This window comes from Rhinopithecus roxellana, chromosome 13 (genome assembly GCF_007565055.1).
Source record: "Rhinopithecus roxellana isolate Shanxi Qingling chromosome 13, ASM756505v1, whole genome shotgun sequence".
Classification (NCBI taxonomy): Eukaryota; Metazoa; Chordata; class Mammalia; order Primates; family Cercopithecidae; genus Rhinopithecus; species Rhinopithecus roxellana.
Window position 1 is genome coordinate 61,188,914 of NC_044561.1, and position 25,956 is coordinate 61,214,869.

Sequence of the window (25,956 nt, forward strand, 5' to 3'; positions counted from 1 at the left end):
CACAATTCCTCACATAACCCTAAAGTCTCTTCTCTTGCTTGCCCTAGAAAGAACCCTTAATTTCTGGATCGATTTGCAAACAATTCTTAAACTTCTGATTTTGTTTGGTTAATTTGGAACTAAAATATGTCATCGGAAAACCATGTGTCTCCTATGACACCTTACGCATATCCACAAGAGGGAAAATTTAAAATCCTTCATTAATAAAATTATTGAATATTTTGTTGCTTTCTCCCAACTCCCAATAACCTTGTAACATTTTTCCAAAATACAATTTTGTTGAAAAATTTTGATTTATAGCCCCTACTATACTGTATGGAAAAAATTAAAAAAAGAAACCAAGAGAGATTTCCACCAGGGCTCTCCAAAGAGTGTGTCTATGTCTAGTACCACTCACATTTTATGTTTACGACAACTCAAACTCTGATCTCCGAACTTAGTGATGACCCATCCAGATGTTTTGAAGTGACGGAGGCACAAGCGAAAAAAGCTGTTCTTGTCAACCAATCCCCTTAAAAACATTGATCTAAAAAGAACCTGTAATAATTTATTTTCCTGATGTGTCAAACAACATCCAGAATAACTGCTGAACAGCCTTAGTTAATGAGTGTGGCCAACTTAAACTGATATAATTCTAGCCTAAAGATAAGAAACTGTATGTTAGGGAGTCTGTGCAACCACATTGAGGATACAGTTATTATTGTAGTTATATATTATATATAAGCTATTATGTATTATATATTATTATATATTATGTATTATATATTATATATAATTATATATTATATATGTTATAGCTTATATATAATATATAACTACAGTTATATACATTACATATATATATCACTTCTCTTACTGGAAGTGATAACCAAACATTACTCAGAAAAAAAAAAAAAAAGAAAAACTTTCTGCTTATTGCTGAAGTGGTTATGTAGTAATGATTTTACTTTTAAACTTTCAAATATTTATTTTTCTATGTCCTGGCAATACTATTGATAGTAAAAGGAAGTGATAGAGTGGATGTATATGTATATATACAGTTATATATATTACAGTTATATAATATTATATAATATTTTATTAGACTTCCTGAATTACTAATACCATGAAGATCCTTCCTGACAAAAAATGGCTTCATTCTTGCTAGCTTTTTAGGCATGAGAGACATTTGGGCCTACTGATATGTAGGAATCTGTATCTAGTGCTTATGTTGTAATGTACTGATATTCTTTCCCAAAGAGGGACCTGTTTACAGTAGCTCTGGACTGCATGAGTAACTGAGATTAGGGTGGCATGAAAGGGGAAAGGAGATCCCCTTCAGGATCCTAGCTCTACAGGTATTTGGAGAAACCATGGGGATCACCACCATCAACCTTTTCTGCTGCTAGAGAATTCCTGCAAATATGCCTCCAAATGAATTTCTCATCTTCTATGCTAGCCATGACACTTGATTTGCCCTTCCATTACAGCATTTATACACAGAATTATTATTTTATTTCTTTCTCTGCACTGAACTGTGAGCCCCTGAAAGACAGCTCTCCTACCATGGCTATGCCCAGTGATACTCTTTGACATGGTTTCCAGGGCTGAGCTGTAGCTCTACTGCCTGGAGGCATATCAGTTTTCCATTTTTCGTTCAGAATCCCAGCAGTGCCTGTTTTTGTGAATAATTAGCTAGTGTGAAAGCCACAGAATCCATAGCCTCTACAAGGTCCAAATGTATTAACTGCCCATGGTTCTGCAATAAATTTGTGTTTTTAAAGCGAATATAAGAAAAAGGAAGTGATAGAATAGACATTATTATGGTTATTTTAGGATTCTATTTCTTTCCTTCTTTTTTTTCTTTTTGAGACAGGATTTTGCATGTCCCCAAAACTGGAATGCAGTGGCTGGATCATAGCTCACTGCAGCGTCAAACTCCTACCTCAGCCTCCCAAATAGCTGGGACTCCAGACGGAGCTAGAATCCTACTGTCACGAGTAGAGTGCATTTAATAATCATTAAGGTCTTTCCAAATGCTAAAATTTCTGATTCTGGAAGATTTGTCCTTATTGTATCAGTATTGACTTCCTTTTTCCAATAAAACAGTCCAACAGATGTTTACAATGTACCCGTGGCTTATGAAACCAAAGACATCAGGAAGTTAGAGGTACATTTTTACTTCCTATAAGACAAATAATGTTATTTAGCAAATTCTCATGCATTTAAAGCAACATAATGAGAAAATACGAATTCTACGGAAGCTCATTATGAGAACGTTTGCAGGGTTCATACTACGGACTTGATATGCATTAAATTCCTATGAATTTCTCTCCAGTTCTCCTGGAAACTAGCTATCACAGTCCTTGGCTAGACTGTTTGAAGAAAGAGCAGGTCAGGTTATGAAAAATGCAGGTTTTTCCAATGAACTTTACTTCTAATGTATATCGTAGATCACCGATAGATGATTGTAAAGAAATACATAAATTTCATTTACCTCCAGGAAATTCCCAAGAATTCAGAATGTCTACTTTTTGTTGACGATTTTCTCTGGAGTTGCAAACACTGAGAGTGAAATCAGTTTCGAAAACCATGCCTCAGATATTCCCTTCAATTTGCTCTTGTGGCAGTTTTCGTCAAACAACCTGCTTGGAGATAATCTATTTGCAGAACCTAGGTGGGGAAAAACCTGCCACATTATATAATTCACTGAGCAGGTTTTGGCTCTCACTTCACCAACCCATCTTAAATAGTGGCTGTGCCCTGCATCTAGCAATACATATGATCAAGCAATTTAGCACAGAAAGAGAAAGGCCACACAACTTGGCATCCCCGTACACATTTATCTTTGAGAAAACCAAATGGATCCAACTTCTTGCCAGAGTTTAATAGCAAAGCTGTCACATTTTACACAAATGAGTATCCAGTCCGCTAGCGAATGAAAAGAGGGGACAGGGAGGAGGGCACCAGAGGAGGCGGGGCTGCTGACTGGACTGTTTTCAAAGTGACTCCCCTTTTTAGGGGAGGTGCTGGGATGCTCCACATGGCTGGAGAGACGAAGTAGTTAAAAATTATTACTAGCGAGGGGGCCGGATCCTTGAGACGTGGGTATATAAGACGGTGCCTGAGCCCAGAGCGGCTGCTGCAGCTGTGATCCAGAGCCAGGGAGCACCGGCTCAGCCTCTCACTTGTCAGAGGCCGGGGAGAGAAGCAAAACATAACGGTGCGGTCCAAGCCGGGGCTTCTGCTTCGCCTCTGGGACATACACGGGACCCCCTAACTTCAGTCCCCTAAACGCGCACGGTCGAAGTCTTGAGCTCCAGCCCGGCACATCCACACGCGGCACAGGCGCGGCAGGCTGCAGGTCCCGGCCAAAGGCGATGCGCGCAGGGGGTCGGGCAGCTGGGCTCGGGCGGCGGGAGTAGGGCCCAGGAGGCAGGGAGGCTGCAGTGCCAGAGTCGCGGGCTGCGCCCCGGCAGAGGCCGCCCTCGCTCCACGCAACACCTGCTGCTGCACCGCGCCGCGATGAGCCGCGTGGTCTCGCTGCTGCTGGGCGCCGCGCTGCTTTGCGGCCACGGAGCCTTCTGCCGCCGGGTGGTCAGCGGTGAGTCAGGGGCCGTCCCCCCGAAGAAGGAGCTGGGAGAGGGGACCACGGGGCGCGGCGGGCAGCCTGTCCTCGGGCGGAGGCTCTCCGGGGCGTTGGAAACCAGTGCGGCTTAAGGGTCCGGGAGGAGGCGGGGAGAAATTGGTTGTGCTATTCTCCTCCCTCTCTTCTCTAACACACACGCAGAAAAGTTTAAATTTTTGTGAAGCGCTTGCTTAAGTAGCTGCGGAGCGAGCCTCTGCTTCATCACAAGCGGCACAGTCTTTTTTTTTTTTTTCAAGAGTGATTTCCACTTTCTTTGTGAGAGTTGACCACAAGGCAGGGCTCAGCACCTGCAGAAGGGGTGGGGTAGGGCGGAGGCAGAGGGAACCCAGAGACAGAAGAGCCACCGCAGAAATGCCACCCTCTGTTGCTCTGTTGCCCTGTTGCTCTGGCTGGACTTTGGTGCCAGCACCATGTTCACTCGGATGCTTTCTGAGACCAGATCAATTCGCTGTGGGTCGCCTCCAGATGCCTGGGCATTCGGTCTTTGTTCTCAGCAGGACTGCTGGCAAGGAACTGGAGTGTGGTCATTGCGTGTAGATGCCTTTCCTTTGCACACTTCGTTCCAAGTTGGGGACTTCCCAGAAAATGAAGTCACCTGGAGTTGGGCCGAGGTATACTTGGTAATGGCTGCAGGTTCGGCACACAGTAGGTGCACAATTAGTTCTGTGCAGTGAGCGCGTGAGAAATGGATCAAATTTGTCAAGCTTCCCAGGTTTTCTTTGATTTTTCTTTTTTTTGACTCTCACTGTCCTGTCGTTGAACAATTTGTATTGCATCTCCTCTCCCTTACTTTTTGGGAAGGTCTCTTCAAAAGGATACAGATTCTCAATGACCTAGGGTGAATGTGCTTAGGGCCTTACATAAAGGCTGATCATAGCTACACTTTATTGAAATCTCTTGCTATGCTCATTGAAACACTGCAATAAGTATTTGTTGGATATATGTGTTTTGAGGGTGAAAAGTGTTTTTTTAAACATAAAAAGCACAAACAGTCCTTTTTACTTTTGTGCACCTATACAACAGGTGTCACTAGATGTAGAAATAGATGACAGATGACAGCAACTAATTCAGTTGTGAAAGCAGACCTTTAGACATTGACATATTAAGCTTAATTGTCACTGATCTTCCCCTTAGCAATTTGTGATGTTCTACAGCTTCAGAATATAATTCTTACACCTGTGGTTACCAATCACTCTACACTTTTTTTCAGAATTTTCAGAATCTGTGACATTAGATCATTTTCCTCCCTAAGTTAGCTGCAAAGAAAAAGTTCATTATACAGACTCATCTGATTTTGTGAATTACTTATCTGTCTTTGTACTTATCAGAATTATTAATGCAACTGAATGAAGAGCAGAGAGCATGCTTTGAACATAAGGTGTTTTTTACTCATTTACCTAAATAATATCCTTTAGATATGCTCTTATTCCTAGGCCTTAACATTTTAAAGGGAGGAAAAATAATATCTAAAGTAAAAACAGAGCTTAAACAATTGTTGAAGAGGTATATTTTGTGTTCTAGGTATATTTTGAGTACATAATTTTTTCCAAACCTTTTGTTAGGTTTTCTTATTAAGCATTTCTAGGCATCTTGTAGGTGACATCTGGAAAATTTCTAATTAACTGAACGTGATCTATTTGATTTAGCATAAATGATGATGTTTATTTGATATTAAAATAATTAGTTATGTTTTTCTTATGAATAATTCAATTGTCTTTGGTCATAAAATTCACATTGAAATTTAACCATCTATAAATTGATTTGTGACTTTTATTCTTTGAAGACTAATTTTTTAAAAGGATATATTTTGACCACAATGGCCAGAGAACAGAGCAGCCTAAAGCCTGATATTTTTGTAGCAATAGTTTCTAACGGATCTATTGTCTACCTGGTCAATGTAAGTTTTAAATTGGTGCATCAATTTTTTCATGCCACTTGGGACCATTCACCAAATCTTTATTGAAGAGTAAGAGCCTCTTTGGGGCTGTTATTAGGAACATATTTAAAACGTATGGAATATATTTCTATTTGTTAAATTTCAGTACAACAATTTATAATTTCTATGTAGGATACTCAAATAATCACTGACCCCAGAAAAATAGACACTCACAAAATAATTCTCCACAGAAATCATATTTAATACTTTAAAATATTCAATAAGATACTTTCCAGTACTTTTAAATACATCACCTTTTCTAAAGTTTAGAGCATTTCTTAAAAATAAAGTGGATATGTTTTAGCAGGAAATGACATTTCAAACAACTTTGTCATTGTTATCTGACCCTTGAGTTAGCGGCATGTAGTAGTAATAAGAAAGTATTTTTTCTAGGTCAGTGGTCATGCTTATTTTGATGTATGAATACGCAAAGCAATATGTGACACGGTGATAGTAATCAAAGCCTATTTATTGAATTTATGATGCTAATATGGAAACTACTTTTAGGAGCTTAGACCTGTACTGATTTCTTACTACACACAGATGTGTAGAGAATATCTATAGGAGCTGCAATCATTTCATTTTGTGAAGTGACTGGTGAGTAATGATGTCTCATTTAGGACAAAGGTAAAAGGATTTTACTTGTAGGCATAAGGACAAATATGAAGGATTCAAAATTCAGGTCTCTAAGTTGGGAGGAGATGTATGAAGAGCGAGTGATACTTTTAAACATTTGAAGTGTTTTGAAGTAATGTGTTTCTCTTTTTTTTTTTCCTTTTTCTTTGTAGTGTGCATAGCAGTGATCTCCAACCTATTTTTGCTGCAAAATGACGTTAGGAGTATTTCATGGTGCTTCCAGATTTCTCCAGGACACTTTAATATGTATTAGTTAAACCTTATTCAAACTGGCAAAAATTTTATGTAGGAGACTGGGTGATTTAGAGACCTCCCTTCTTATTGTGTAGAGTCCATAGAATATTGCAAATTCATGGGTGGTGAACAGTAGCACATACATTACTGTAATATAATATAATAGCAAGGGAGATACAAGAAGAACAGTGGAGCCTATCTCAGCCTATGGAACTATTCTGTGATATCATCAAAAGCATAAAATGATGATAGTGCAGTTTTCAGAGATGCAATTACTTTAAGTATCTCTTGGGCATGAAAGGAACAAATTAATCTTATTACCAGTCATTTAATAAACTAACCATTTATCATAGCCATTATTCTTTGACTGCTGTTTGTCATCATTTTATGGTTTTGTTTTTATAACATTTTCCTGAAGATGGCAATATCTGTTACATTACCTTTAGAAAAGATAATGTGTTATTATATATACATATATATAAAATATTTATTATAATAAAATATGTATTATATATATGTATATATAAAGGGGTCCAAGGCTAAACTTCAGAAGATGCACTCACAAACAATTTTTACTATTCACAACAACTTTCTGTGTCAGGCATTCATATACAAGTAGATGGATGTGTGCAACTGTGGAATGAGAGTGTTTCTTTCACTGTTTTAACATATTCCTAATGATATAACACAGGATGACAACTTGGCTAAACTTACACTCTTTGTAATGCGGAAAGCATTCAATTTGGACCTAGTTTGTTTTATTTGGAAAATAAAAAGACTACATAAAATTTTATTAAAGGCATATGTGGTTTGAAAATCTGAGACAGAGGCAATGTTAATTCTTATTTAAATATTTGTAACAGAAAATCTAATTCTGTTTAGCAACAAGCTCTCAATACACAAGCCTTGCATATATTAGCTGCCCAGTAACCAATAACAGATTAATGATAATGATTCTGACATAGATAATATGCACAGTGTTTGTATTCATCAATCCCTTTTATTCATGAAATATTTCACCTTTATATTAGGTTTGAGACATATGGAGACAGTATAGAAATCTGGTAAAAACATGGACTGTAGAGCCAGATGGCCTGGTTTCAAATCCCAGCTTCAGCACTTGTGAGCTGTGTGAACTTGGGCAAATTATTCAACTATTGTCTGCCCTCTTTGCCTCATTTTGAAAACAGATAAGAGTACCTATGTCATAGGCTTGCTAAGAATATTAAAATGGTTCAAATGCAGTATGCAGATTGTGCACTGTGCAGAGGTACGTGCCAAAAAGATAGAAGAAGGAGCTCAGCTTGGCAAGCCCAGCGCTTGGAGCTCAAGCCACCTAGAGGCAAAATCAACTTTTTCTAGTTGGACAGTCTATAAGGGGGACCTTTCTGCCATCTCTCACCAGGAGAGGTCGTCTTCTCCTAATTTATCCCAAAGCATGGATTGTGGTAGGAATGAGGTGCTGCATTCTAAATTATTGCTGAATTTCAGGCCTTTATTATTAGAATCATTATTTCTATAAAACTTATAACTGGTCTCATTATTTAAGTAAGAAGACTGAGGACAGGGGCGATTAAATAATCTCAAGTACCCAAAGTTCAAGTATAGAGTTTGGTTTCAAAGCGAATTCATTTTGATTGGCTACATGAACTCTTAAGTCACACTGATACTTGGTTTACTACTTATCATTCTAATCTCCATAGTAAGTATTATGATTTTTTAAAAAGGTAGTCTCATCCTCTTCCCAGAAAGCTTATGGCATTTTCCAACTGGAGAAGTAGGGCTTGCTGCTGCTGCCACCATCCAGAAAATGACCACAGCCTACATTTATAAATTTAAAATTATAAATGAAATTATAAATAAATGTGTTTATTAATGTAAGAAAATGGATTCCAGCTATAGTGCACTATGCAATTAAGTACATTATAAAATCTCATTCATAAAAATAAAAGTTTCTTATAATAAAACTCTTTGTAAGAAAAATTTTTAAGATGTTTGTGTAACATTGAATGCTGAAAACAGAACACTTAAAATGAACACCAGCCCTTTCCTTTTTAGTTCAGAAGTGTTGGCACTGGTATCACAGGCCTTGCTACACTGTGTATGGCATTGGTATCACAGGCCTTGCTACACTGTGTATGGCATTGGTATCACAGGCCTTGCTACACTGTGTATGGCATTGGTATCACAGGCCTTGCTACACTGTTTATGGTAGTATCAGCAAACTTATCAGTGTGATTGTGAGGGGGATAAGAAGAAATTATGAAAAAGAAAAAATACCTTTTGTGATTCCAATAGAACATTCTAAGTTAAGTCAACCTGATTTGGGGAATATTTACCATGTGGATGCTCTTTTTTACTTTTTTTTTTGCAACTAATGGTAGATCATAATTGAACAGTAGGAATTGGTAATATGTCTTTTATATTTTCATTGAAAAAGTGATAAATTCAATACTCATCTAATATTGATAATATATAATTAAAGTATGAGACATAAGAAAATATGTATTATTTTCATAACTAACTGAGCACTCAACTATCAGAAAGTAAACAAATACAAGCAAAAAGAAAATCAAATTACAGATCCGTTCTACTGAGAAAGCAAAAGCAGACTACCATGACTTCATGAGTTTGGCCTCACTTTTATATCATTGCCAAAAGCATTTAAACCTCTGCCAATAGTTAGCTCTATAGAAATTTTAATGGCTAAGAAAAAAGACAAAAATCATCTACTTATTCATGGAAATACTGATGAAATCTTTGTTGTGACAGTGATACGAATGTTAATAATAATAGCTTTCTCTAAATAAAAGGGCCTGTTTACTTATGTAGCTGTGTGTGAAACTAATAAGGATATTTCTTTTATATAAAATAAATATTTATTTATTTTAATGTATAAAATAAATATTTATATATTTTATATAAAGAAGTCTCTTTTATATAAAAGAAATATTCTATAAAATATTTCTCTAAAAATTCAGTGCAATCTGTACTACAAACCTCCATGACGCACATTCACCTATGTAATAAACCTGCGCATCCTACATATGTACCCATGAACTTACATGTTAAAAAATCCAGTGCAGAAAAACTTACATATTTAAATACTTTTTCAATTTAAAAATTAATTAGCTCCTAGTGCACATCTAGCAAATAAATTATCTTGAATTTTATTTTCTCAATATGTTTGTAGAGAAATTATCTTGAATTTTATTTTCTCAATATGTTTGTAGAGAAATTACCTTGAATTTTATTTTCTCAATATGTTTGTAGAATCCTGGGCAGATCTTTTCTCTCTCTTGTAGATAAGCCCACAATTAAAGGATGTCTTCAACTGCAGATGCTAGTTGACATTTAGTAATTTATAGTTAGACGGCATAAATGTAACCTTAGTGTAATAGAACCCATTGTATGGTTCTCTGAATACTTATCTATCCCATAAAATGTTGATGGAAGATTTTATCTGAACATAACATTCGAAAATAAGAGACAGAGAAATTCTCCATATCATCTCACAGAATGAGACGAGAGGTCATTGTAATTGTTCTCTGGGAAGATTGGCTTTTACAGAAGTGGGAAAGTTGCTTCCAGAAGATCTGCATTAACAAAACTTTTCTGGGAATTAGGGCAACATTTGTTTCCCAGCTGTTGGAGTTTCACTGCATCAGTAGCCAAATGTGATCAGCTGAAATAGCGGTGAGATGTTCAATAGCTGCTGCTTCTGCTGATTTTGCTGCAACTTGGACCAAATTTGCATGCTAAGGTGGAAATCAGTAATAAAATAGAATTGAGTATAAAGAAATTCAGTGTCAGCTTTAACTGATTGTATATAAACCCATAAAAATTGTGTAATATATTTATAATTTCCTGAAAACTGCCTTGCTAGATCTGAACTGGTAGTGACTTTTCAGTTCAAACTCTGTAGACACAGCTGATGATCAAACTTTAGAGTTAATATATCCGTTGCAGTCGATGATGGGATGCTGTCTTGATGCCCTTAGAGTCTCCCTGCCATGCAGCCATCATAGTCTCCACTCTCTCAAGCAGGACCTGAGGTCTGCTCTATTATCCACAACCAGAGACACGGCCTGGCACAGAGAGGGTCAAGCTGGCCATTGTCCAGGGCCTGCGCAGCATTGATTGTTAATTATTTTAAAGATAATCTCTGTCCCTAGATTTTTTCTTTTATTATTATTGTATCTGTATAAACTAACATAATGGTGTTAGAAATTTCCACATGAAACCTAAAGCTCTCATGCATTTAATTAGAAGTGCTATCTTAATTTTGTGAGTTAATTTACATCACCATTTTTGTATGCTCATCATGAGAAAATCTGTGTTGCATTTATCTTTTAATGTCAGAGATAATGAACAGTGACTTTTAGCATATGCGTCATACCCAGGAATTCCCTGAATGTGTGAGGCTTTGTTACATATAACAAACTTTTTGCTAACTGAAAGGTCTGGCTAGTCTGTTTTTTTTTTTTTTTATATGACATTTTTTGATATCTTGCAAAATAATCTTGGTAGGGAAATTTAATATTTCAAAAGTGCTGGGATAAAATCCAAGGCAGAAAGTTCTTGGAGTGAAAAATTGAACAAGTTGAAAACTCAAGGGAATGTGATTAAGATATATTTGGACACTTAGAACTATGTAAAGGATGTAGTAGACGAAAATGGAAACAGCATGCTTCTAAATACAAGTAGGAAAGTACAGGCGTAATGGCATTGTTAGGCTCTGACCAAGAACAACCATTTGAAATGATGAAATCATCACAAAACTTTGTAATGTATTAGGAGAAATTTTAAAATAATACATTAATTTTCAGAGTCAACCATTAGGACTTTCTTAATCATCTCTCAAAGAATATTTATTTTCAGGCTGGTTTGTCCTCCTGAAGTCTCTCTAACTTATTTCCCATGGTCATTCACACTAATATGTTCTTTTTCATTAACAATTTGGGCAGCCTGTTAATTTGTTCATATTTTTCAGTGTGTTGCTGCTGGGTCCAGATCAAGGTAATGAAACAGAGGGAACAACTCTTGGCTTGCTTGCATTGCCAGAACTACTATTTTATGGTTGGCTATTCTCAGTTTGTGTCAAGATATTGAATGCCTATCACTCAAACACTGTTGAGAAGTTAATGACCTTCCACTGATTTCTGTGCCTTTCTGTCTCTGAGTGTCATCATAGGTCCTTAATTTCTGACTCCAGAAGGGAATGGATATGATATACTGGCTCAGCGTGATGTACTGTAATTAAAGTACAAAGTTTGAACGCTTTTTTTTTTTTTTTGCCAGTATTTAAATACAAGAATCTCCCCCAACCCCACAAATCCCTGACTACTGACAACTTTTATTGATAGGCTACACAATTAAATACATAGTAGAAAAGGCCATAAATACTAACAAGAATAATGTTAATGGAGATGAATTGTAAGAAAGTAGTGAAACTATTTCCTAATTTCTTAGCATAAAGTAATTTGTCTTAATTTCACATAAAGTAATCGATAGTCTGTTTTCCAAGTCCAAATCTAAGCTAAAAGAGGGCAAGACTAAGAAAGTAGAAGCGGCTATGGAAAGCAGTTTGGGCATAGGAAATAGTAATAGAGAGGGATCCTTGGTGGTTTTAAAAGTTGACAGCAGAGAGCAGAGGTGAACAAAAGTAGAAGCAGTGAAAATCAAAACAAGACAGAATGACCATTCTGGATCTTGTTTATAATCTTGCCATACATTCTTAGTGGTAAACAAGGGTGAGTGTAGACAATAGAACAATAGAAAATCCATTGCTTGTAGAACTAGCTAAATCCTATATACCATAATATCCTTGACTATCTATCTATCTTATCTATCTATCTATCTATCTATCTATCTATCTATCTATCTATCTATCTCTGACATATATATGTAATATAAATATCTATGATTTATTATGACATGATATCATGCATATTTGCAGCTATTTCACTTGATAATTAGGAAAATTAACACTGCTTAACATGCAGAGGTATGTAAAATTTAATTTTGAGATTTTTTTTCAAACTCTTTTTGCCTATGTGTTTAAGACTTCACAGATGTTATTAGAGCAGAATCTCATTATGAGGTCTCAAAACTTTTTTTAAGCTTGTTTGGGATTCTGGCTAATATCTTAAAATAAATTGATTTTCAGGATACTACAAATAATGACTTTATTGGGTATAGTATAGACTATACATAATCAATAGATGTCAGGAAAGGTGGTTAAGTGGTTAAACGGAATGCTGTAACATAAAAATCTTTAAAATACAGGTTTAAGATAAAAAATAGATTTTAAACTTCCCTTCCAAATTCAGAGTATTCTATGTATTTATTTATAGATTTTGGATATTTGGTTGGTCCTAATCTTTATTCCTGAAGAAATATGCAATAAAACCACCAGTAGTAAGATTAACTACAGAGAAAGGTGAATTTAAATGAATTTTTTTTAAGTTTCATAAAATTCTGAGTTAGGGAAGATTTGAAAAATGTAATACTATCACTTTCAAACTCATAAAGGAACGAATGGAACATTTTTAAGGTTAAATTAGAGGAAGACATTGTTATTTCATATGTGTTTAATATATAAGGAGAGCCTCTAAAGCTGAAAGAAATAATTTGTTCTCAAGTCTGCTAAATATTTATTACCTTAATTGTTTTGAGCTAATCATTTAACTGTCTTTGAAAGACCAGTTTGGCCAAATTTCAGCCTACTCAGGTCTCCATCCAAATTGTGAGAAGTCAACAACAGTTAGCCATTGGTAAGATTTTCCTAACTCCTTTATTTCGTGATATATTTGTTCCACTGTTCTCTAAGGCATCATGTTTTTCACATTTAAATTATATTCATTTTTTAAAAGTACTTAATTCTCTAAGTTCATAGTTGGGAGATTTTAATTTGCAATTTATCACTTATCAGAGATGTTTCTGTAAAATGAGAGAAGACATTGGCCTCGGAATCAGAGTTTACACACAATATCTCCCCAAAGACCCCAGAAAATACTCAAAAAATTGGTAATGAGATTTTTTCAGAGATAGTGAGGATTTTAGATCTCTATCCTGTCACTTCCAATGTAATATTATGTTAGTTAATCGTTTATTACTACTGATTACCTTCTTTCTGTCCTCTTTTAACTTTCAATTTTAATATATTTGCTTTTGGGTATACAAAATGAAAGCAAATATTTATACCTTAAATCTGCCACTTTGTATCTTCTTCAGAACACCTTATATAAAATTGTTTCGTTATACATTACTTGTTTTTGACAATTAATTTGCATTATGAGTTGTTACTCTTCTTTCATTAAGTTTCAGCTCACTTTACTATACACTCCTGAAATTCCCTTAGCTATTTTCATTTACTATGTTAATTGGTTTATAAAATCTAAGCCAGAAGAGTTATAACTTCCCTTAACAAACATTGCTTGAAGTACTGAGTTTAAAAGTTTATGTTCCAAGTTTACGAGGGAATCAATTTGCTTTTACAAATTGCAAGCAATAGGCTAGAAAATAAACTTTACGAAATAATTCAGTGGGAGAAGCATTTCTGGTAATGTATTTTCTGCTTTGATTGGTTCTTAAATTTTGATTCTTAGTGTTACAAATAGAGTTCCGATTATCAATATATGGGCATCTTTTTTTTTTTTCTTCAGGCCAAAAGGTGTGTTTTGCTGACTTCAAGCATCCCTGCTACAAAATGGCCTACTTCCATGAACTGTCCAGCCGAGTGAGCTTTCAGGAGGCGCGCCTGGCTTGTGAGAGTGAAGGAGGAGTCCTCCTCAGCCTTGAGAATGAAGCAGAACAGAAGTTAATAGAGAGCATGTTGCAAAACCTGACAAAACCCGGAACGGGGATTTCTGATGGTGATTTCTGGATAGGGCTTTGGAGGAATGGAGATGGGCAAACATCTGGTGCCTGCCCAGATCTCTACCAGTGGTCTGATGGAAGCAGTTCCCAGTACCGGTGAGTATGGATCTTGAGCAGTTGACAGGCGTTCTGGGGAACTCCACAAGGTAGAGGGAGGACTCTGTCACCTGTAGAGGATGTCAGAGTAGGACAGGCAGAATCATTTAGTAGTCATGTATCTGAGTGTTCCTGTTACTCTCTGTTTGCAGAAACTGGTACACGGATGAACCTTCCTGTGGAAGTGAAAAGTGTGTTGTGATGTATCACCAACCAACTGCCAATCCTGGCCTTGGAGGTCCCTACCTTTACCAGTGGAATGATGACAGGTGCAACATGAAGCACAATTATATTTGCAAGTATGAACCAGGTAAGCAGTAGCAAAAGAAGGTACAGAAGATTTTGTGCATGTTTCATTGTATTAAGTTTTGTCTTTAATTTTCACTACCTGTGGCTCTTTTTGTTTTTCTGCTGTGAAATAGAAAATTACCTTGCAGCTCGTCGTATCACTCGTGTAATGAAGTATATCATATGCTGTAGAGCAAACTGCCCAATGAACTCAAAGAAGAGAGTGAATAAAAACGTCTGGAGAGATGTCTTTAAGAAAAAATAATCATTTCTAACAATAAAACCAACTTTTTTTGTAAATAGATTTTGTAAACAATAAATATCTGTTGTAAAATATTTTAAACATTACTATAATATGTGGGAAGTAGATGTAAGTCACCAAAGCACCTATAGACTTACACACGTGAGCAGCACTTCTTTATCTGATTTTAAGAGAACAAAGCACTTTCTCCTGGAACATTTGCTTATCATTTTATGGTATAATACTTGACATGTGGTACTCAGTAAAAACAAGACGATCATAGCTCATTGTCCCATAGTGGAAAAAAGCAGGAAGATATGATTCGTTCTCCCTGTGATTCCTATTCTTGAAACATGCCTCCTCAGTGAGCTTTCTTTTGAAATCTCTCACTACTTGTCATATGCAGCAAATGGGAATCTTATATTGACTTGAGCTATACTGGCATGGGTTCTAGATTTTAAAAATAGTCAATTTGAATTACTTTGAATAGAATAGATCATCTGAATTCATATTTGATTGAAAGAGAGACTAATACAAACTCCGTGGACTCATTTTGTAAAATCATCTGAGAAAGTCAAGTTAGATTCTTAGGCTTTGAGATTTCTTTGCTGTTTTTCTCCTCTGCAGTGTTTGGAAGTCTCATTTTAACTCTTCTGAAGAGGTGTCTGCTTGAACTCATAATACATGTTCACAGAAGGCAATTATAGTTGAATACTGCTGCTTCCATTATTCTCTTGAAATTACATGATTCTTTTTCTCTTAATACCATAAAGCACAAAGGATTATTTGGATTAGGCTTACCCTTGTCTTACATTTATCCTGCTCTTGAGTGTATTAGCCAACTTTTTATATCCCTGGTGAGTTTATTCTTTAACCATCTTGGTTGCTAAACCCATCATTACCTTCCAGGAAGCCTTTGCAAAGCTGAGTCTGTTATGCGCTTATGTCCTTTATTTTTCTCTTGGAGAAATATAAAGTTGAAATTCTCTAATATTTTAAATTTGTGACATTCTATGTACTTAAGACTATTGAATAATACAAGTACAATATTATGCATTATTCTTAATATTACATTGTCGCCTTCTCCTTTCTTTTGAGTTCAAAGGTCAATTATTTGACCCTTCATTGTATTATATTTATTTTATTTTGCATTCAAATTGATGCCATTATTTAGCACACTATAAATCTTATAATCTTCTTTACTTGTTTATGTATGAGGTAATCTAGCTTTACATTACTCATGCAAGAGCATTTATGATATAAAATTATTCTTTCTTTATCTTCTCCATTCTACCCAAATCTTCAAATAATCTATATTTATTAAAATATTCTTTTATGTAGTTTTTGTTTTGAAGCACATTCACAGGTTTACTGTTGGCCTTATTAATGTGCTCAGGATTTTTATTTTTTATGTCATGATTTAATCTTTTTTGTTTTTTTATTTCTATTTCGTTAACCCTCCTTGAGCTTAGTGTCTGCTTTGTAAAGGATGTTGGTTTGATTAAATTCGTTGGTTATATAATTACCAAGTTTTATGGATATACCAATTTTTAGTGATACTTTGCATAATATTTATGTTATTTGTTTAAAAATACCAGTTGACGAGGCATAGGGTGACTAAGTTCTCTAGAAGAGTAGGTAGAGTCTAGAACTGAATCTGAAACCCAGAGGAGGCTATTAAAATGTCAGGGTAAAATTTGTGTACAAGAGTAAAAAATATTCCTACAAAATGGTATATGATTAAACTTCCAACAAAGGGGGACTCTATGACATTATAAGACAATGTAAGAATGGTAAACATTAAATTAAAATTCTTCTCTATCTTAAAGACTACGTAAGATGTTACATGTGTTCTTATTTCAATCGACAAAAGTAGAGAGTCACACTTTTGGAACAAATGGAAACAAATTTATGTTTTTTAAAATAATTCAATTTACTTTCATTGAATTATTTATTTAACAAATAGTTCCTTAAGGAAAAGAAAAATAGAAAATAGAGCAATACCAAATCATGACAAGAAACTTCAACAATTTTAAAGTGTGTGGCAAGAGGAGAAAATATCAGGCATAATAGTTAATGGATGCCAGGCTTAATACTTCAGTGATGGGATGATCTGTGCAGCAAAGCACCATGGCACACATTTACCCATGTAACAAACCTGCACATTCTGCTCATATAACCCTGAACTTAAAAGTTAGAAAAACAATAAAAAATAAAGGGTGTGGCAATTAAAGAGACATCTATAAAACTAGGGAAAGAAACAACTTGCAAGCTTTAATTTAGTGTTATTATTATTATTATTTTTAAAAGTGGACACTATTGAAAAGCAAATCTAAGGACGGTGTTGTATGTGTAGAACAGAAATGTGGCTTAGAACATTGTTGCTCGAATCATCAGTTCCAAATTCAATCCACATACGGTCATCTGCTGATTATTATTGCAAGGGGAAACCTAAATAATACACACTGATATTAGTAAAGAAATTATCTTGCTTGTCTCTGAATTGCATTTAATATATCACACTCTTATGTTTGCCAATTCTTGGTTAGCCTTGCTTAACTTTGTGCCTGGTCCACCATTATTGCCTGCAACAGGCTATCATCAGCACAGACCCACTGTTGATTGCTAATTACAGTTTGGAGTTTTAAGGGCGAATGTATCAACTCCATCTTTCATTCAAAGATAATTAAATGCTGACTTTAGAGTTAGATCATTTCATGTAAATTTAAATTCAGAATATATTTTATTAGCTGTAAGCTGTTCAGAAATCAAAATTGTGACGTTTTTATTATTTTCTAATTTAATTTCATGTTTATATGTGTTTTTAATTCTCTTGTTTAATCATTATATATGCTGGTGTTTCTTATTATTTACAGAGATTAATCCAACAGCTCCCGCAGAAAAGCCTTATCTTACAAATCAACCAGGAGACACCCATCAAAATGTGGTTGTTACTGAAGCAGGTAATTACTTCATGTGTCCTTAACTTCATCAAAAATGAACTGTACTTTCAAACACTGCTTCATGTTGACCCAGTGAAACTTGTCTTGCCTGGAGAAGTGGTTCACTAAGTATGGTCCTATGGAAATTTACTTTTGAACTAGGTTAGAAAAAATTATGCTAAGCTAGTATTTGAATAGAAAAACCTCTTTTATTTTCTTCAGAGTGGTACTAAACTAAGTGATCCACATTAAAATTTGGGTCTGGCCGGACACAGGGGCTCACACCTGTAATCCCAGCAATTTGGGGGACTGAGGCAAGTAGATCACTTGAACCCAGGAGTTCGAGACCACCCTGAGCAACCTGGTGAGACCCCATCTCTGCAAAAAATTTAAAAAATTAGCCTGGCATGGTGGTACACATCTGTAGTCCTAGTTACTGGGAGGCTAAAGTGGGAGAATCACCTGAGCTTGGGAAGTCGAGACTGCAGTGAGCAGTGATCATGCCACTACAGTCCAGTTTGGTCAACAAAGTGAGACCCTGTCTCAATAAAACAACAACAACAACAAACAAATAAACAAAAACACCACCACCAACAACAAAAAAACTTTGGATCTACAATAAATTTCTCTAACAACACATAGGTGTCATGATGCAAACTGGCACATTCAGTGGAGAGCAAACAGGGGTGTGCTGGTAAATGATTAGGGATTGGTTGAATCCTTAAATTGTTTGAAGTCAAACAAGAGTGGGTGGAAACAGCAAATTATCGCTCAGATGCCCCATTGCTCATGAGTTTTTCTTCTGTTAGTAAATGAAGTGATGCACAGTTAAGTGGAAAGCTTTATCTGCATCTGATTCACTTTGACCAGAATTATTCAGATTAGCCATGATGATGACTTAATTTACAAGCTAAATGCATAGTTCTTCAATTTGCTTTTTTTGCATAGACATGATATTAAGGCTTAGTGCTTTTCACTTTTCAGGTGCCTGGTTTTAAAACCATTCAGAACATCTAACCCTAATTAAAAAGATCAGTAGGCTGGGCACAGTGGCTCATACCTGTAATCCCAGCACTTTGGGAGGCCAAGGTGGGTGGGTCACCTGAGGTCAGGAGTTCAAGACCAGCTTGGCCAACATGGCGAAACCCTGTCTCCAGTAAAAAATACAAAAATTTGCTGGGCATGGTGGCAGGTGCCTGTAATCCCTGCTATTTGGGAGGCTGAGGCAGGAGAATCACTTGAAACCAGGAGGTGGAGGTTACAGTGAGCCGAGATTGTGCCATTGCACTCTGGCCTGGGAGACAGAGCAAGACTCTGTCCCCCCCTCAAAAAAAAAAAACAAAAATCACTTTAGAAATATTTTTTCTCTTATGAAATTGATCAAATGTTTATTAAAGTAATTTTAAGTTGTATGGAATTACAGTGTCACAGTTTTTTAATTTTACTAAGAATACCTAGCATTATCAAATGTGATGGAACAGGATTAAAAAATGATTCATGTTAGAATTTAATTAAGATCAAGTCTTTGTGCTGCCGGAGTCTTGTGTCTCTGAGTCGTGACTGTATCATCAGTTAATATGTACATATTTCAGTTTAATCCCAGTGACTCTTGTATGCAATCATGACACTAAGCTTATTGGCTAGGTAATTACTTACCCAATATATTTATAACAATTTTAATAATTATTATTTTTAATAATAAGTACTTCTTTTTGTAAGTAATGATTCAGAAGGAGTAATGAAATGAGTTAGCTAAGATTATTAATGAAATCTAGTCCATGTCTGAATTGTAGATTTAATAATAGTTTTGGAAGTATGGATATCAAATTGAAACAGTTTGATATCACTACAATTCAGTACAATTCAATTTTCAGTACAGTAAAACTTTGTTTTAAATTTTTACCAAAATATGAATACAGTCATGTGCCACTTAACAATGGGGATATGTTCTGAGAAATGCACCATTAGACGATTTTGTCGTTGTGCGAACATCATAGAGCGTACTTAAACGTAGATTGTATAGCTTACTACACATCTAGGCTGTTTGATATGGCCTATTACTTCCAGGTATCTTGAAATAAAATCCTATATTTTACCAGCAAGATTTCTGGGAGATTATTATGGCTTTTTTATCTGCTTACCCATACTCTGGAATTAGAGAAGTTTTTCCATGTGTCCCAAACCCCTGCAGCATGTTACTGTACGGAATGCTGTAGACAACTGTAACACAATGGAATTTATATATCAAAACCTATCTAAACATAGAAGTGTATAAAATAGGATATCAAATATAAAAGACGGTACACCTATAGAGTGCAGCTCCATTATAATCTTATGGGACCACTATCATATATGTGGTCAATCACTAACTGAAATGTCACTATGTGGTGCATGACTGTATATTATTTCATTAGATTTTTCAATATTTTGAGAAGAACTTTAGGGCCAATTTATTGAAAATTCTATTTCACCTTAATTTTTTCAAACATTCTTACATATTTTTGCATTAGAATTCTTCCTCAACTGTCTTTTCACATGAAGACTGTTTTATTTTGTAGGTATAATTCCCAATCTAATTTATGTTGTTATACCAACAATACCCCTGCTCTTACTGATACTGGTTGCTTTTGGAACCTGTTGTTTCCAGATGCTGCATAAAAGGTAAGTAACTCATATATGTAGAGACAATTTGAAAAACTTTAAATAGGTTTTCAGTAATGTTTTAAAGCTATTAGTATAAAGTTAATTATATTTTAATTTTCCTTAAATCCTATACATACAATCCTGTACATACAATCTAATAAGATATACATTGAGGATAGGATTAATGTAATACATCATTTAATCCTCACAAGACTTATTAAGCAGTTACCCTTCTGCTTGTATTTATCAGTTGAGAAGATGGTGTCTTAGATGGGTTACCTAGTCTGCCTTGGTTACCTAGTTGTAGCTAGTGTCCACACTGAATCTGAAATTTGGATGTTTGTAAACTTCCAACATATGCACTCTACTATACTGTTTTCTGTTATAAAGTATAAGAAGTAATGCTAAACTTTTCAATCCAGACATCAAGCTCTATGTAAGACTTGATATTTGTGGGTTCATTTTGTATTACTTTTCCAAATTCAACTCACAGGTTTCTGTTTTATTTCAAAAAGATCTTTTAAGAATAGGAAATAAAATACAGTGGTTCAAACAGGTCACTTTTTGCCAGGTATCTTGAAATAAAATCCTATATTTTACCAGCAAGATTTCTGGGAGATTATTATGGCTTTTTTATCTGCTTACCCATACTCTGGAATTAGAGAAGTTTTTCCATGTGTCCCAATTTTTTAATAAAAATGAAACAAAATTCAATAAAATGAAAATTTATTTCATTTTCAAATAAAAAATGAAATATAAGTATGTGTCAAAAGAAAAAAAAAGAAAAGCTGTTCTGTTTATATAAGTGCATGTTTGCTAGAATAAGCTAGACATCTTTGTCTGAGTGGTTTAAATAAGAACTCATCAAGAGAATGCCTCCATCAAGAAGGACCTGCAAAAATGCATTTTTCTCTTTTGACCTTACTTCATCTTCTTCTTTTCCTGAAATAAACCCTAAAGAACCCATTAAGTAACAAAAGACCCAGAAAAAAATTAAGTAATTCTTAAATGAAATATAATTCTGCACAAAAGTCACATTAATAACCATTTTTTTAACCATTTAGAACATTTTTTGTGCTTTTTATAAACTTTCTTGGCTTATTTTCCATACATGTTAGATGACTATAGAATAAAGTTGTGTTGATCTTACTTATTTGAATGGAAATCTACAAACCATACAGTTTGGACACAGTATTTTATTAGTAACCAAAACAGCTAAATCTAAATGAATTAAGTAATATTTTAAACAGGTGATGGTCAGGTGTGTTTAGAAATAGTTCTTTTTTCTCTTTGAGGGAATTCTGCAATGTCTGGTAGATGGAGAGGAGGGAATGGGGAGATGTCTGTGAGGATTGAGGCAGATGCTGGGAACTGGGGCTGGGGTGGTCAGGGAGCAAGTAAGTGCACAACACAGTGAACTGGGACAAACACTTTTGGTCCAGGCAAGAGATTATCCCGAGGAAACCAGCCCAAAGAAATCTACTTTTGACAGGGCATCCAGTAGAGAATGACTTGGGTGCATCACCTGAGGTCGGGAGTTTGAGACCACCCTGGCTAACATGGCAAAACCCCATCTCTCCTAAAAATACAAAAAAATAGCCAGGCGTGGTGGTGGGTGCCGATAATCCCAGTTACTTGGAAGGCTGAGGCCGGAGAATCGCTTGAACCCGCGAGGTGGAGCTTGCAGTGAGCCGAGATCATGCCGCTGCACTCCAGCCTGGGCAACAGAGTGAGGGTCTGTCTCAAAAAAAAAAAAAAAAAAAAAAAAAAAAAGAGAGAGAGAGAGACAGAATGACTTAGGTAAACCCAGGAACAGGGGACTGCTGCAGGTGCCTGAAAAGTTATCATGTTGTGGAAAGAGAGAAGATAGCAGAACCCTAAGCACAGGCTGGAAATGTGGGCCAGAATGCCAAATCTGACAAGAGTGAAGCTGTATCTCAGATCTGGAGGAACTCAGATACTGTTTTGTTACCAAAACATGAATCTGCTATTTAACCACAGCAGTTTCAGAGACTGAGGCATCAGTAAGCTTCCAGAAATCAAGTGACTTAGGTGCAGAGCCGGAGAACTGATGGAAGGAGGGGAATAGGCACATCCATACACATAGTATAATACCATTGTTTTGATGATTTGACATTAAATTCAGCATTCATTAGTGACAGGAGACTCAAGGAGCAAGATGATTTCCAAAATAATTGATCAAAGAAAATAAAGGTTTTTATTGGTGAATAAAACGGAAATGGTTAATATTGTGTCAGGCACATGTTTGTATGTGTGGAACCAACCCAAATGCCTATCAATCAATGAATGGATAAAGAATCTGTGGTATATATATATGATGGAATACTACTCAGCTATACAAAGGAATGAATTAATGGCATTCACAGTGACGGGTAATATTGGAGACTATTATTCTAAGTGAAGTAATACAGGAATGGAAAACTAAACATTGTATGTTCTCACTCATAAGTGGGAGCTAAGCTATGATGATGCAAATACATAAGAATGACACAGTGGACTTTGGGGACTCAGGGGGAAATGGTGGGAAGGGGTTGAGGGATAAAAGAATACAAATTGGGTACAGTGTATACTACTCAAGTGAAGTGATGGGTGCACCAAAATTTCACAAATCACCACTAAAGAACTTATGTAACCAAACACCACCTGCTCCCCCATAACCTATGGAAATAAAAAATTAAAACAACAACAACAATAACAACAACAACAACAACAACAACAATGAACTCTAAATTAGGAAATGTCAAACAGGAAAAGATACATTTTGTTTTCTCTATCATTCACAAGAACTGTTTGCCGTCTTCACATATTTGAATAATCTAGAAGTTTTTGGAAGAATGGGAAAATATACTGATAAGAGGAGGAGGAGTCTTTCATAAATAACGGTCTGAAATATCTCCCTTTGGACCAAGACATGCTTAGTTTAATAAGAAGTTTTAGGCACTAAACTTATTTTTTCTTATGTTTTTCAGTAAAGGAAGAACAAAAACTAGTCCAAACCAGTCCACACTGTGGATTTCAAAGAGCACCAGAAAAGAAAGTGGCATGGAAGTATAATAACTCATTGACTTGGTTCCAGAATTTTGTAATTCTGAATCTGTATAAAGAATGGCATCAGAACATTAGCTTGGAATGGCTTGAAATCACAAAGGATCTGCAAGATGAACTGTAAGCTCCCCCTTGAGGCAAATATTAAAGTAATTTTTATATGTTTATTACTTGATTTACAAAATACGCTGTGCTAATAATGGAGTGAGACCTGCTTATTTTGCTAAAGGATGCACCGAAACTTCAAGCAAATGAAATGGACAATGCAGATAAAGTTATCAACACATCAGGAGTATATGTGTTAGAAGCAATTCTTTGTATTTCTTTCACCTTTCATAAGTTGTAATCTAATCAATGTAATGTATATTGTATTGAAATTTACAGTGTGCAAAAGTATTTTACCTTTGCATAAGTGTTTGATAAAAATTAACTGTTCTAATATTTATTTTTATGGCATCTCATTTTTCAATACATGCTGTTTTGATTAAAGAAACATTACTGTTGTCAACTGAATTCACACACAGACACAAAAATGTAGTGCTATAGAAAAAGTTTGTTTTCTAGAAATAACTCATCTTTCAGTTTCTCTGCTTTTGGTCAATGTCTAGGAAACATCTTCAGAAATAAGAAGCAATTTCATTGTGTGTGATATAAACCTCCTCAAACATTTTACTTAGAGGCAAGGATTGTCTAATTTCAATTGTGCAAGACATGTGCCTTATAATTATTTTTAGTTTAAAATTCAACAGATTTTTTAATAATATAACTTTGTTAATAGGTGCATAAACAGTAATGCAGTCAATCCGAACAAAAGTAGTGGCATACCCAATATAAATCATATGTCTTCACATGTTGCCTATATAATGAGAAGCAACTCTCTGAGGGTTCTGAAATCAATGTGGTCCTTCTCTTGCCCACTAAACAAAGATGGTTGTTTGGGGTTTGGGATTGACACTGGAGACAGATATTTGCAAAGTTTGTCTACGGTTTCCCTAGCTGTATTTAGCCTCTAACTATATTAGTATACAAAGAGGTCTTGTGGTTGAGACCAGGTGAATCGTCACTATGAGTGTGGAGATAAGCACAGCACACAGACATTTCAGGAATGAAAGGAACTATGAAATCGTGTGAAAATGGGTTTGAACCCATCAGTGATCGCATATTCATTGATGAGGGTTTGCTTGAGAGAGAAAATGGTGGCTCCTTTCTGTGTTATCTCCTAGTTTCTTCAATGCTTATGCCTTGTTCTTCTCAAGAGAGTGTTGTAACTGTCTGGTCTTCATATGTCCCTGTGCTCCTTTTAACAAAATAAAGAGTTCTTGTTTCTGAAGAATGATCACTAGTCCTGTTTAAACCTCTTATGTGAAAAAAAGTACAGATATGTTTGCATCAGTATATAAAGTTGGAAACAAATTACTCTTTAAGTGTGGTAATAATGGAAGGCGTGGTTATGTCTAATATTTTCCCTGTTAATTATTTTCAGTTAAATAATAAAGTATTTTCCTTAACACATTTCACAACTAGCACTTGTTGGCAAAGCTAGGAGGCAAAAGAGAAATCTATGGGCATTGCCCATTTTCAACTGCTCAGAGACTGAGAGAATGAGCAGCTGCATTTGAAGCTGAGATTGGCCAACATGCAGCATTCCTCTTTCTTCTCTTGGCTACCTATCTTTCTGGGTAGAACTGGAGACCAGCTGCTGGGACCTAACCTTTTCCCTCCAAACTACTATCATGTATTTCTCCCTCTAGTGTGGACATAGTGGAGGAAAACTGGGTGTTCCCCCTTGTCTTTGCCACCATGGACTATAACAGCTGCAAGGCAAAAGCAGTAAATCAGTGGGGAAATGCCTTGCTTTTGCCGTTGATCTTTATCTAGATCTGGGTAACTCTTCTTGTATCAACAACTAAATCTATAAGCTACTGGAGGTGGAAAATGGACTTCTATTTTATTAGAAAATAGTAGTAATCCTACCTTAACAGTTTTCTAAAATTTTAGCTAACCTTTGGGAAATGAAAAGAAATACATGGTGTATCTATTGCATTAGCAGTTTTAGAATGTTTTTGCTGTATGTTTTGAAATGCATATGAGATATGGAACAATCTTCTGGTACTAAAAACAAATACCCTGCTGGTCAGTCTATCTTTCCCAACTGTTAGAATCAGACCATTGGAAAGGTGTTAAAAAGAATCGTGTGTTCACTGGTAATATGATCTGGCAGTTTCCTCACCCACATCTCACCTTGAATTGTAATAATCCTCATGTGTCAAGGGTGGGGCCAGGTGGAGATGATTCAATCATGGGGGCAGTTTCCCCCATACTGTTCTCATGGTAGTAAATAAGGCTCGAGAGATCTGATGGTTTT

At 35.6% G+C, this 25,956-nt stretch overlaps 1 protein-coding gene across 2 annotated transcripts; it reads left to right on the forward strand.

The window, feature by feature from the left end:
• Positions 1-3,120: 3,120 nt before the first annotated feature.
• CHODL (chondrolectin) lies at positions 3,121-24,924 on the forward strand. Of its 2 annotated transcripts, none has more exons than XM_010378088.1 (6): positions 3,121-3,583; positions 14,102-14,411; positions 14,564-14,721; positions 17,817-17,903; positions 20,441-20,543; positions 23,516-24,924. In XM_010378088.1, the coding sequence occupies exons 1-6, from the start codon at positions 3,505-3,507 to the stop codon at positions 23,598-23,600; spliced, it is 822 nt and encodes a 273-aa protein (XP_010376390.1). In that variant the 5' UTR covers positions 3,121-3,504; the 3' UTR covers positions 23,601-24,924. The 2 variants fall into 2 exon arrangements, with proteins under 2 accessions (XP_010376390.1, XP_010376391.1); XM_010378089.1 differs by lacking the exon at positions 3,121-3,583 and adding an exon at positions 4,185-4,273.
• Positions 24,925-25,956: the final 1,032 nt, after the last annotated feature.

Bases quoted from the DNA above. Each gene is read 5' to 3' on its own strand.
- CHODL (XM_010378088.1), top strand. From the start codon at position 3,505: ATGAGCCGCGTGGTCTCGCTGCTGCTGGGCGCCGCGCTGCTTTGCGGC. The intron at 14,412-14,563 runs GTGAGTATGGAT...CTCTGTTTGCAG, and splicing joins GGAAGCAGTTCCCAGTACCG to AAACTGGTACACGGATGAAC. The intron at 20,544-23,515 runs GTAAGTAACTCA...TATGTTTTTCAG, and splicing joins TTCCAGATGCTGCATAAAAG to TAAAGGAAGAACAAAAACTA.